At 35.6% G+C, this 13317-nt stretch overlaps 3 protein-coding genes across 3 annotated transcripts; all 3 read right to left on the bottom strand.

The window, feature by feature from the left end:
• Nucleotides 1-681: 681 nt before the first annotated feature.
• Nucleotides 682-3111, bottom strand: LOC110723133 (putative disease resistance RPP13-like protein 1). The gene is made up of 2 exons (XM_021902446.1): nucleotides 1847-3111; nucleotides 682-1654 (listed from the first exon to the last, which is right to left on the bottom strand). The coding sequence occupies exons 1-2, from the start codon at nucleotides 3105-3107 to the stop codon at nucleotides 906-908; spliced, it is 2010 nt and encodes a 669-aa protein (XP_021758138.1). The 5' UTR covers nucleotides 3108-3111; the 3' UTR covers nucleotides 682-905.
• LOC110723134 (putative disease resistance RPP13-like protein 1) lies at nucleotides 3107-7474 on the bottom strand. The gene is made up of 2 exons (XM_021902447.1): nucleotides 4830-7474; nucleotides 3107-4132 (listed from the first exon to the last, which is right to left on the bottom strand). Exons 1-2 carry the CDS (start codon nucleotides 5181-5183, stop codon nucleotides 3131-3133), a joined length of 1356 nt encoding a protein of 451 aa, XP_021758139.1. The 5' UTR covers nucleotides 5184-7474; the 3' UTR covers nucleotides 3107-3130.
• A 174-nt stretch (nucleotides 7475-7648) lies between these two features.
• LOC110723135 (cytochrome b-c1 complex subunit 7-2-like) lies at nucleotides 7649-13110 on the bottom strand. The gene is made up of 4 exons (XM_021902448.1): nucleotides 12881-13110; nucleotides 12627-12784; nucleotides 8735-8782; nucleotides 7649-7969 (listed from the first exon to the last, which is right to left on the bottom strand). Exons 1-4 carry the CDS (start codon nucleotides 12990-12992, stop codon nucleotides 7901-7903), a joined length of 387 nt encoding a protein of 128 aa, XP_021758140.1. The 5' UTR covers nucleotides 12993-13110; the 3' UTR covers nucleotides 7649-7900.
• Between the last annotated feature and the right edge of the window lie 207 nt (nucleotides 13111-13317).

Genomic DNA, 13317 nt, shown 5'->3' with positions numbered 1-13317 from the left:
GGAATGTCCTATAATTAATTTAAACCAACTTAATAAGACTAATTTGGATTGAAGGGAGTAATATACTTTGTATAATTTTATATAAAAAAGAACTAGTAAATATTAGAGAGGAGTATATAATAGTGCAAAAGTCAAAGTCTAGAAATATTAAGAGCAATGACAAATAGTACCAAGGAATTAATGACTATAACAATCTCGGTTGGTTTTTTTTTTTGGTGTTTAGAGAGCCATAAGGGCGGGGGTGAGAATGAAGTTCTAACCACTTGAGATATCCCTCACACTCACAATATTTGTTGGTAGTTTGGTACTAAATCAATAAATTGTGTTTAGATAGTACCATCTTGTACCAAAATACTTCATCATTAGTATAAACAAGAATTTTTTGTTTGTTCGTATCAATATAGTACTTAAATTATACTTCCCCCTTTTTTTAGTTGACACTTTTCTCTTATCTCGTTTGCCAACGCATGTTTTTAACGATTAATATATCTAATTATCAACATTGTAAAATTATAAAAAGTAAATATTAATAAAATATACATTGAAACGATTCAAACAAAATTTCACATGAATATGTTTTATCGTATCTATAAACCATAAGAACGAGTCAAAGCATGTTGTGTGAATAGTGTAAAAGTCAAACGGTGCCAACTAAAAAAAAACCAGAGGAAGTACTATATAAACACAGCTTAATGCTGAGTATAAGCTAATTTTATTATATTATTTTCCAATTATTATAGGTATAGAGTTTCTCTTAGAAACATTTCAGGTTAAATGCATACACTATTGAAGCTAGTGAACATACATTTGCCAAATCTTGATACGTTTTAAGGTTTCATGACCTTGTTCCAATAAAACATACTCGTACCAAATGTCTTTTCACAACTACAACCTTAGCTGAAAGTTTAACTCCCTAAAACTCTACTCCGGAAAAACCATTTTCTATCAGTATACAGTTCATCCTCGAGGTAGAAGTGTTGATGGGGGTCATGGCTACTATATACTGATCTATCAGGAAACTGTATGCTTCCTTGGCTAAACAGAGGACATTTCTCAATGTCAACCTTAATAAGGTTGGGGAGGTTATGGCATGACAAAGATTTCAAATTTGGAAAGCCGCGGATGATTAAGACCTCCAAGCAAGAGGGGAGAACAAAATTCGAACCTGGGACCGACTCTACTGAATCTATGCCGCTTCCCATGTCCACGAGTTCAAGATATCTTAGAGAAGTAAGGAGGTGAAGTCCCCACTCTTCAGCTGGCTGCTCTATATTGACATCTTTGATCACTAGTTCGACAAGTGTTAGGGGCAAACAGCCAATAGTAATCAGAGATGAACACCTTTCAATATGAAGCACTTGAAGACAAGTGATTCGGTTGGTTAACATGGATAGCTGCTTCGAAGAGTTGTCATCGTAGATTATAAGCTCTATTATACTCGATGGACAACTATGTTCCAAGAACATAGTCAGGTCTTTGCAGCCTCTTAAGTCGACATAAGTGAGCTTGTCTAAATCCCCATAGGCATTGTGACTCAAGGTTGGACAGTCCACCAATATTAAGCTTAAGCGTTTATCTTGAAACCTGTACCATTTGTCACCGGAGTTATAAACCTGAAGACGGTTAATTCCTGGTACCCAAAAGCCCTGAATCCCTGTAAATCGTGAAACACTTGTGAGCGCTATCCTGTTTGCACAGCATACGACATTTTCACTACTAGATAACTCTTCACATCCATCTATCTCCAATTTCTGGAGCAAAGGCAAGCTTGGAAGTGAGATTCTTAGCTTATGGCAGCGAATAACATTCAGTATTTTTAGAGATGGAAGACAGGAAGGAAAATTACCCTGCAACAATGGACACTGTAATATTTTAAGGTTTGCAAGATGGGGAAATGCCTTGCTATTGTCAATTGATGGATGCGACCACTCCTCCCAAGACTCCATATGAACAAAATGTAAAGTTTTTAATGCAGGAAATGGATTTGAACAACCAATACCATAAAATTCAGGACCTACAGTTTTAACGCCATCCATCCCTTTTACCAAAAGCTCCTTCAATGACGGAAGACTCCCTAGTGGTGGTAAGCAGTCACATATATTACAGTCCTCCAATCGTATGTCAACCATCTGAGGGAAAGAGGGATTCCTCAACCAAGTAGGAAACGCCAAGCCCTTGTACCCTTTCAACTGTAATTCTTTGATGGATTTCTGAGGTTGCAATTGGTCAAGTACGTCTCTTTCAATGTTCTGACCAACTGCACAAGTAGAAGTTCCCCAAAACAATCTCAACACTTCAAGGCTCGATTTTTCATACAGCTTGGCTTCTTCTGCATCTTTACTCCTGACCACATTTCGGAGGCCAAAGATATCCAGTGAGCCACTGAGACTTTTCAAGTTCTTCAACTCACTGATCCTGAACCCAGACGTTGGTGTCAAGAAGAATCTTTTCAACGTCCGCAGGTTTGTTAATCTCCCAATCCCCAGGGGAATTTCCATCAAAGCACTACCTTCATCAATGTACAGGTGACGAAGATCAGTTAGGTGTGCCATGTTAGTGACTAACTTCCTGAGAGATTTACAGCCTCTCAATAGCAGTGTCTGGAGATTGCAAAGTTTGCTGGTTGATTCTGGTAACTCCTTCAGTTCAGGATTAAATGAGAGGTCAAGAAATCGTAAGAGCTTCAGATCACCAATACAATTTGGCAACTCTGTGATCCCCATGTGAGCCATAGACAGCAAGCGTAAGTAATGAAATCTTTGGAAGCTGGAATCTGACAAATGTATTGTAGGAACCTGACTGCCAAAATAAGCAAATGTTCGCAATTGACCAATTTTCTCTTGAGTCCAGGGTTGGTCTTTTATGACTTCTTTAGTGAAGGAAAAATAACGAGTTCTAGAACAAATATTTTTGATATCCATTGTAGAGCCAACATCACCTACAGCCCATTGAGCCAAGTCATGGATGAGGTCATGCATAATGAACCACTCTCCGTTAAAATATGGAATTGGTTCCATTAATGATCTTTGTACCAAATCAAGGAAATAACTATGACCTTTGTCCTCCATGCTTTCCTCCGCATCCTCATGCAGAAAACCTTCAGCCATCCACATCAAAACAATATCCTTCTCTATGTATGTATGATCTTTAGGAAATATCGAGCAATAAGCAAAATACGTTTTAAATGCTGCGGGAGATGATGATAACTCAACCTTAGAGATGGCAAAACACCACTTTCCTCACTCCATACGTTGCTCTGTAATATCTTTGACCACTTGCTCTTATCTTCTTTTCTTAGAAGACCTCCTAGAGCTTTAGCAGCCAAAGGCAATCCTTTGAACAACTTCACAACTTCATCCCGCATCTCAATCAGGTTGTCATCTACAAGTGCATGCTGCTGAAACAGAAGCCAACAATCATCGTCTGACAGACCCTTTAAGTAAATGATTGGGCTTTGAGTTGGTCTTTTAAGCATGTTCTTTGCTACCCTCTCTAATCTTGTTGTGACTAAGACTCTGCTTCCCTTTGCCGCTGTTTGAAATGGGATCTGAAGTTTGTCCCAAGGATCATATTCATCACTCCAAACATCATCAAGAACAATCAAGAATCTTTTATCTGCTAGCAGATTCTTCAACTTTACATGTGCCTCGTTAAGATCAATGAAATTATGTGTAGTAGAACTATCTGAATTGATTATTGTTGTGGTTATCTGTTTGACGTCAAACACATCTGATACGCACACCCATGCTTTAAAATTGAAGTGATTCTTAACCTGCTCATCATTGTAAACACATTGAGCAAGGGTGGTCTTTCCAATGCCTCCTTTTCCGACAACAGGAACTACAACGTAGTTCTCCCAACATGGGTCATCCTCTAATAACCGCCGGATTATCTCATCTTTCTCATCACCTCTTCCATACACTTGTGGCTCGCGTACTAAAGATGTTGAGTCTGTTGATATCTGCCCTCGCTGCTCTTCTCTCGACTGTGTCTGGGGTGAGAGACCTAAACTTCCTGACTGGGTCAGAATATCTTGCAAGCGGCTGCTAATCTGTTCAATGGTATCTGAATAATTTGCACTCTTTAATTTTGAAGCTTTAGAAGAACTGGCTAGAAAGCTTGGTACCTGAACCTGACATAGGAAATTAGTTCCGCCAAAAAGTTAATTAAGGTAATAGAGTATATGATTATTATTGTGTTTGTTCAAAAAAAAAAAAAAAAAAAGTACATGATTATTGTGTAGTTAATCTACTACGTATTACTTTATACTAAGCAGAATATTACTCTGCTTTATCATCTTTTTTAAAGATCTTTACATAATTATCAATTTTCCTAAGAGCATTTTTATCTAACTATTTATTGTTATGCACATTTTTCTACCCACTTGATATAAATTAATCTACATTTATTTATTAATTTATGGATTTATAAATTGATTTACATTTATGTATTTAAAATAATCAATTACTACTCCCTCCGTCCTTAAATTACATTCCTCTTTCTAGCATTAATTCCTCACATAATAGAGAGAAAAAGGAATGTAATTTAGGGACGGAGGGAGTACTTCGTATTAGTTTTAAAACCCAAGCATGGCTCGGTCATTATCTAAACAATCTAGTTACATATATTCTGTAAATCAAATATGTTTTGCATTTATACAGGAGGATTTAGTACCAACGAAAACAAGACACGGAAGTATTAAATTTTGCATATTTGTTCAAGATCTGTTAGTTGCGACTTTGAGCTCTGAATTTTTTTCCAATATTAACTAGACAAGTAATTGTGTACATCATACTGAGATAGAAAAAGATGTGGATTGTACAAGGTACCTTACAGAAGGGTGAACAACCAAATCTCGAGTCATGTTCCTGTAAAGCATCATTCCCCAACTCGTGAATTCGAGCTTCAGTTACAAACTCATCTAAGACGTCTTCCAAGTCGAAGGCCAAGTCTTGGAGATCCTGAAGCCAAACTTTCACAGCATTGCTGTGGAGTTGTTGTTGCTCAGCATCACTTAGCACTGCTTCTATCAATCTCAGATCTTGCTGCCATCTTCCGATGCTTTTGTGTTGTCTTTGCTTCGTTTTTTTCAGATAAGGGCTTATCCCAGCAGAAGCCAGGTTAGCCAGCTTCTCAAAGAGTACCTGAATAAACGCTGAGAGAAATATCTCACCGATTGCCATTTTCACTCAAACCTCACTGATTGATTTACTGATAAATTAGGAGTAGGAGAAATATTAGCAGTTCAGTAGCAAAATAAGGACATTATAACTTTACTTTCCCTTATCTACAAACCTTATCTACAATCCTTAATCTACAACCATTAATAAAAAGAGCAGGCCCCAGTTCATCTCCTAGATAAACCGGGCTTATTTACGTAAATAGCTCATGACAGACAATTTTGCAAAGTTACTACCACAGAACAACGTTAGAGCAAAAGCCCTTTAACCATAGTGGTCCTACCCGTTATTGTCTTCGCAATCAGTGAACTTCATTGAATTTAACTGTTATTCACCATTGTACTCCGTATTACTTATCGGAACTTCAATCTCAAGCCTTCTTGCTGCTTGAAATCGTATGCAGATCACATCCGGTATTATTTCTTTGATCACTTGAAAATTGAAAAATTGGGTTTCGGTTGTTTAGATTGGCTGTTGGGGTCGTCGTCCGTGTTTTGATCTGATTTTCGTCGGCGTACTATACTTAGTAATTATCAAAGAGCAATATTCCAGATTGAATAACCCAAATGCAATTGATGAATAATTACCCTCACAGCAAAACCCAATTGAAGCACTCTAACAAATTACCCAAATCAGAAGCAATAGTGCTACTGTAGCTTATCTACGGTTATCTCTTACTTCTCCTTCACTTTCTCTCTTATATTTTTTTTAATCTTAGCCATCTTGAAGCTGTTGTTGATCATGCTCAATTCTTAAGGTTTGTAGACCTAACCCTAACTATTATGTGCAACAAAAAAATATTTTATGTCTCACAAATAATACCCTTTGTTGCACATAATAAAAAACGGAGGTAGTATTAAAAATTGGTCTAATTGGATTGTTGTTTGATTTCTTCAATTACTTCTGAAATCCCAAGGTTTGTTCTTGGTTTCCTTATTTCAGCCTCGGAAAACAATGTTCTTGCGTTACTTGGATTATGGCCGAAAGAAGCAAAGATCTTCTTCTTAGGTTTAAATAATGCCGGGAAAACCACCTTGCTTCATATGTTAACTTCTAAATTGGATTGTTAACGTTGATTCGACGGGCGAAGAGGTGTTATTCTCTTTGCCAGAGTTTAAGATGGAGTATATGGCCTGGACTTTTTGAGATTTCCATTCATTGGGTATTGTTGAATCATGATTGCTGTTTTCAGGTTTTGATCTTGGTTTACTGGGATTTCTACTACGTGGGTGTCTTTTGATTCTCCCATTTTATTACTTGGGTTTAAAGAACAAAAAGGATCGGAAGGAGTACTATACTGTAATGTTGCCGAAAAAGGAAGTGAAGTTTGAACAAATTGTTAATGGCTTTCAGATAATTATTGAAGAAAAAAGCATATTTATTACAGAAATGTAAAATAATTTAGATTGAGAAGAGAGAGAGAGAAAGTTGAGAGAAGAGGATGGAAAGTAAGAAAAATGGGCACACAGGCTCACTTTCTTATACTCGTATGTTTCATTTTACAATTTTTTTTGCGAGTAACATGAAATTTGTTGAATAAAGATATTCACATGAAGTTTGTTGAGTAACATGAAGTTAGGGTTGTAAATCTAACCAATTAAAATAATTTTTTTTTTTAAAAATAGTGACATAGGCAGCGAGGGACATGACAACAAAACTCGAAACCCATTCCCCAAATCGTTTAGTTTTTTGAAATTGATTGGTCACATTTATACGTTATTTGATAAATTTAATTGTTTAGTTTATTTTTTTTGTTGCCAAATTATGAATAGTCTATCCCTTGAGTTATTTTAGATTTGTCACTACATTGACAAATGCATCTCTTTTGTTGAACCTCATAGATGATGTTTTTACAATATCAACACAAAGTCTATCATATTATCGGTGTTGATTATGTTTATAGAGTAAAACTATTATTTCAGAGATCTTTGACAAGAGAGTATGAACAGATTAAACCAACGAGATCACAACACAATACAGCAAATCAGCAATGGTAAGTTTGGATCGCACGCCACCCAATTCTGCTTCCAACAATCAGTTTGTTTTTTTAAGAGAAATTATGCACTCTAGTTAGAATTAAGCATCTTTCGCCCAATTCACAATGTTTTGTTGCAAGTTTAGGTCTCTTTTTTTCTCTTGTAAGTTGTAACTCATCACATGAGCTCCTTAAGGTAATTATCTTCCCTTCACATTGCTATTAGCACTTTATGTAAACCATGTATTCCAGATCCACTTTAGAACAGGTTTTAACTGAAGTTCTAGATACAAATATTCGATTCAGAATAGATTGGAATTTTAACTACAGTCACCCGTATTTCCATATTTATTATTGTGAAGGGCACATAAGAAGCGGGAAAATAGCAACAAAAAAACATCAGCACATCATACTATAAAAGGCAGCATACTAGCTTTGATGATGAGGTTCATAAATGAGAATGTCAAAATAAACTCAACATAGACTGAACTCCCAAGTTTTGAAGCATGATTTCAGTACTCTGTATATTATTTAGCATTTGAAGTATTCATTTAATCCGAAATAATGCCTTCTAAATGAGCAAGTTTTAAAGCAAGATGAATTGTTCACAAGGAGAGAAACAGGCAAAAGTCTCTCATTGAAACACTGAATGCCCTTTTTTTTAGAAAAAAACATATTACCCTCAAAAACACCATATGAAATACAGTTCAAAAGTCAGCCACAGCTGCAACAGGCAGTGACATGCTTACGGAATTGATCGCTGGTACAGAGGCAAAGCTCCCAAAGCTTCACGTTCTTCTCTCTCACGCTTCACCTGCAACCACCAGCAACAACACTGTCAAACAACTTCTTATGCCAGAAAGTATACAGCAAAGGAAAAGACAATGTTCTAGTCTCCTTATTGTCGCACCCCGTGGATTGCCAAAGTTTAACTAGAGTAGTAAGTTTGAAAATGAAAATTTTGATCTAATGAAAATAAATGGATAATTTCATTCTTGCATCAACATTTAACAGCCAACGGATGAGCAATTACCACAATTGAAGATACAGAAACATTTAGAAAGCATTTAACTAGAGATGAAGATGAAGAAAAGGAAAGGTAGATGCAATCCAAGTATTTGTATATATTGTACCAGTTCCCAATCACAAGCATCGAACACATCTAATGCCATTTGGCTATCAGAGCACCTGACTTAAGTCCATTCAACCTACAAACTTGCTAAGTACTAATATACCTCCATCATTTCGGCTCTAAATTGCATGTATTACTCAAACTTATCACACATGCACATCCCTGTAAAACCTTCTTGCCATAAAACAAATTCAAGTGGTGGCAAGAATCCCAATCACATTTTAACATTTATTTGTGAGACTTGTCATCAACATTAGGTAAAACAACCTTCGTCAACCTATGTTCACTCAACATCATCATGTACTTGAGAGATTGGGATCCCCACTGGCAGGTTTAATACATAACAATACATCATAACAAAGGGAAAGCAAACATCTAATAATCTATTTAACCCAAATAACATGGCAATAATGTGAAAATTAAAAATAAAAAATAAAAAATACTTACAAGAGCCAACATATCTTGAAGGTAGCTCCTGAAGGGTGTTTGCATTGCCTGCAAAGCACACAAATGTTATAAGATCAAATGAAGCCCAAAAATATATTTTACTCAGGAATCTGACACAAAGAAAGAGATGCACACTTATACAGAAAATTATTACTATGCCCAGCTAGCAATTCCGAACACCAAATTCAGGATTATAAGAAGATTAAAAATTTCCAAAAACATCAATAAGTTTAAATGTTGCAAACATTAGCAAAGTTCTATCACAAGGCCCAGCTAAAAACTCAAACACTGCAATGAACCGATCAAAGGGGAGGGGTTTTAAAGGTAGTGCATATTGAGTTTGTTAGGATTGGATTGGAGAGAAAACGAGCAGTGAGTTTGCACTATAAATAACAGAAGATTAAGAGAGAGATCACTAGATGAAAGTTGATGAGAGTTCTCTATAAGTTTTATTTTGCCGGGAAAGTTCAAGCCTCTCAATTGCTTGTGTTTATTGATTACTTATACACATTTCCGGTTTAACAATCATGATCACCATTGTACCACATTATATCACCTCACAAAATCTGTCAAGTTATGTCAGTTTATAACAGATACTCCGTGAAAAAGAACATTATGATAACCAAAAATTAACTTTAGGTTGCTCATAAACCAGCATAAATATTCCGTCTTCACTCATTCACATATAATCCTGAGTAGAGTCCTAATACCTGAAAGATATTGCCTTGATAGAATTTGGAACGAACAAGAAATATTGCATGGACTTCCTAGGTCCAAGTCACAAGAAGCAGTGATAAAGCACCGAACTAATATTCTAAGAAGCTACAATTTACCCCTCCCCTCCAAATAAATAATTATCAGATGCCTTCCACAGCAATTCAAAGTCTTAAGAGGAGCAGTTTATCTTTCAAATTAAACATTCATCACAACTCTATCTCCTATGGTTTTTCTTCTCATGGCCAAAACCATAATGTCCAACACCCCCACCCCCACTGTAATTTTTTCCATTATGGAGGTCCTCTAGGCTCTAGTTAAAGAGTTATATGACAATGTTTGGAACATGTATGACAACCTGCTAATATAAATGCATCTATATATGTTAAGTTTTTGCAAGTTTTAAATGAGAGCAAAAAAAACTACATTATGGAAATGAACCTAACTCTATTTAAACAGCAATCAAAATTAAAGGGCAATTATCTCCAAAGACTAACTTGTAGAATGATCTTACATCCTGATGGTTACCTTCACAATACCAGCTATGTTTCTACTCATAATATTCATAATGCAATGTTGTGAAGATACTAAAATGAAGCACATCACACAAATCTATTAAAGAAGACAAGTATTTGACTAATAATCTCTAGGACTATAGACTGAAGAAAAAAGTATTTTAAAAAATATATATATTCAAGACACCAAGGAATGTCAAATTGATGGAGGAATAGGATGAAAGAATCACTTTAAATAACCTCACAGACCAAACCTATACACAAATATTCAAGCATCAATCTACATAATAACACAAATTCTACCATTGAATCATTGAGTGACATATTATATTAATATTGAACCACTTCACCTTAACTTGAAAGATTCTCATGTAATGAACTCACACCTATTCTCTCAAAAACCCACTGATCATTTTCTTCCAAATACACCACCATATAGCTAAAGATATCAGCTTACATGTATGCAGCATCTTTTTTTATCTTAAATTTCCTCTTCCTATCCTATTCTCTATAGAAAAAAAATTCCGATACAATTTCTTCGACATAGACCAACATATAGGCAAAATTTACATTTTCAGAAATTGAGGAGATCTATTTGGGTGCCACAACACGAAACAACCCTCACCCATTGAAACTTGATTTAAGCGATGACACCCTTCAGAAGGTTAGGGAAAGGAAAATTAAGTGTCATTCACCACAAGCACTATGCCAAAAGCACACCAATAAACCACTATAACAATCCAACTTCCCCAAATATTTTAAATGCTCCAGACAACACCACCATGAGAGTGTGAGTGTCCTCCTTCAATTCCACCTCCTATGATATCAAGTTCGGCCTCAATGACTTTTTGTCAAAGAGCACAATCATCATCAGCAAATCTTCAAAACAAATTACCGTTTGAGAGCTTCACTATAAGAGATATAGCCCTTATGCCAAGTGTAAGGATAATCACCAAATGAAACCCCCTCATCAAGCACATTGTTTCCCAAGATAAATCCCTCACTCTTTTCCATCTTATTTACAAGACTAATAGGGATGTATTCTAAACATAGATAACACAGGAGGTTGTATACAAATAATACAATGCACTTCAACAAAGTCACCTATCTCTTTAAGAATCTTGCCAGCCTTCGCCAAAAATTACAAATTACAGGTACCCACCAAAACCTTTGTTGTAAAAGGAAAATTGCATGGAAGATCCCAAGTACAAAGTGTGGAGAGGTAATCTCAGATAAAAAAAAAAATTTCCACAACCAGTCTGCCAATTTGACATCGCCAACTCAAATATACACTATCCAAAATTAATCCTCAAACCACTCATCATTAGGTAAGCGAGAACACAGAAAGAAGCGCTAATTATTCTCATTGGCTTGGAGATGATAAAAGCACCAACCCAAAATGAGCATGTCAGAAACAATAAATGATCCGAGTGAGGAATTTTCCAACTTGGAAACCATCTATTTAACTATAAATAGTTGTCTAACTGTCTTACTTACCAAATTGCTGAAAGACTCCAAAATAACCAACAATGGAATAACTTAATCTCAGTACGTAACATTCAGCCTAGGTGTCAACACCTTAGACGTGACTCATGAATCTTATTCATCCAACATAGATATACTACTGATTAAGGAGAAACACAATTCCTCATTTATCTCAAGAAATTAAGTTTAAAGAAGGTATAAAATGACAGCTTACATTTTTTTTTTTATCGACTCATTGGTCAATCAAGTTCATTATCAACTACTCCCTTCATTCCATAAAGAACGCCACAAGGCCATAACTATATCAGAATTTCCAAATCCAACGACAAGCGTACATAAATTATTAGCATACTTGAGCTTTAACCTCTTATGAGTTCTATCCCCATCTCTCCCAATTTCACCAAAGCTCTCAACTTCTAATCCTCCCACGCAGTCACCAAGGGGTCTTAGATGGTTAGCATATCCTAAATACCGCATTCCAACTTGCAAAATAAGTTCTTGATACAACAGCCAGAATATATCCTTTAAGAATCAATAGGCAGTAATAATTATGAACTAAGAGGGACCTACAATTTTATGTCCAAAATACAAACTATAGTTCCTGTTCCTATCAACAACCAATTGAAGCCATTGGAAATTCTAACTTTTTAGTTGTTTGTTGGACACTTTAACAGACAAAGTATAATCAGCTCACATACAAGCAGAATGATTATTCAGTATCAATCAATCGGTGAGGTCTAGAACCCCCCAAAAAATGTTGCTTTATCCATTTCCACATTTTCATTAACAAACTATTCACTATTTTTCAGAAATGTCTTCCAAATGAAACACAAGTAGCAACTAGCAAGTAAATTATAACAATAATTAAGTTTAAATGTAATTATCACTATATACTTCCATCAGTGTATAATAACCTACAAAGCATTTCAAGCAAACATTGATTCATGTTTCTCATTCTATAACAACAAAATCGTTTCATTTGCAAAATCAACTTCACAATCTACAGAATTATCCAACAATGCAATTCACTAATCCATAAAACCGTCAATAGAAGTAATTACTAATCCAATATATACTTGTTTCCGCAATAATCAAAGCTATAACCCTAAATCAAAACGCATTTGAAGCCAAAAATCACAAAATACAAATCAGCTTATCAAAAAAGCAAGAGAAAAAACCTGAAGATCTTCAGGAAGGTACTCGTGCTTCATCGAAAGGTCCATAGCACGCAAAAGACGCTGATTACGAGCATCAACAATCTCACGAGGAAGCCGATCTAGGGCTTCTTTGATATCATGATCTTCCATTGGATCATAACAATCATCAAATCTCAAGCCTAAAATCAATCAAATCAAAAAAACACAAAATCAATCACAAAAATTAGGTCAAAATCAGCCAAAAAAAAAGAGGAGAGAGAAAAAAAAAATCAAACCATATTTGCGAAGACGGTGGTCGACGGAAATCTTGTGCATAGCAGCCAATACATTCTTCTTAGGATTGAGAAGAGCCTTCAACAATGAAGATGAACCAGTAGCAATCGCCATTTTTGTAGGTTTGCTAAGCTAATTACCTCTCTTTCTCTCTCTAAAAATGAGGGATTTTCGATGTTCTTCCCTAATTTGACAGGAGTTTCTGGAAATTATCGGATTTTTCTGGCTAAGTTTAATACGGCCCTTTTTGTGTTTTGTTGTTGTTGCATTGGTTGGGCTTGGTCCATATGATGGTACAAGGTAAAGCCCTAGGAAATAAGGGATGAAAACTATGAATTGAAAATCCTGTATGAGACGGTCTTATAATTATACGGAAAATAATCAATTTTTATATAGGCTTAAATTTGTTTACCTTATTTTTTACTTGTATTTATTTTAG

This window comes from Chenopodium quinoa, unplaced genomic scaffold (genome assembly GCF_001683475.1).
Source record: "Chenopodium quinoa cultivar QQ74 unplaced genomic scaffold, ASM168347v1, whole genome shotgun sequence".
Taxonomy (NCBI): domain Eukaryota; kingdom Viridiplantae; phylum Streptophyta; class Magnoliopsida; order Caryophyllales; family Amaranthaceae; genus Chenopodium; species Chenopodium quinoa.
Note: the sequence above shows the minus strand (reverse complement) of the source record. Positions and strands in the feature narration are given on the sequence as shown.

Bases quoted from the DNA above. Each gene is read 5' to 3' on its own strand.
- LOC110723134 (XM_021902447.1), bottom strand. From the start codon at position 5,183: ATGGCAATCGGTGAGATATTTCTCTCAGCGTTTATTCAGGTACTCTTT. The intron at 4,133-4,829 runs GTACCTTGTACA...TTCCTATGTCAG, and splicing joins GTTGTTCACCCTTCTGTAAG to GTTCAGGTACCAAGCTTTCT.
- LOC110723135 (XM_021902448.1), bottom strand. From the start codon at position 12,992: ATGGCGATTGCTACTGGTTCATCTTCATTGTTGAAGGCTCTTCTCAAT. The intron at 8,783-12,626 runs GTTTTTTCTCTT...TGTGCTTTGCAG, and splicing joins ACCTTCCTGAAGATCTTCAG to GCAATGCAAACACCCTTCAG. The intron at 7,970-8,734 runs GTAAGTATTTTT...TGGTGGTTGCAG, and splicing joins TTCAAGATATGTTGGCTCTT to GTGAAGCGTGAGAGAGAAGA.
- LOC110723133 (XM_021902446.1), bottom strand. From the start codon at position 3,107: ATGGCTGAAGGTTTTCTGCATGAGGATGCGGAGGAAAGCATGGAGGAC. The intron at 1,655-1,846 runs GTAATTTTCCTT...CACGATTTACAG, and splicing joins ACAGTGTCCATTGTTGCAGG to GGATTCAGGGCTTTTGGGTA.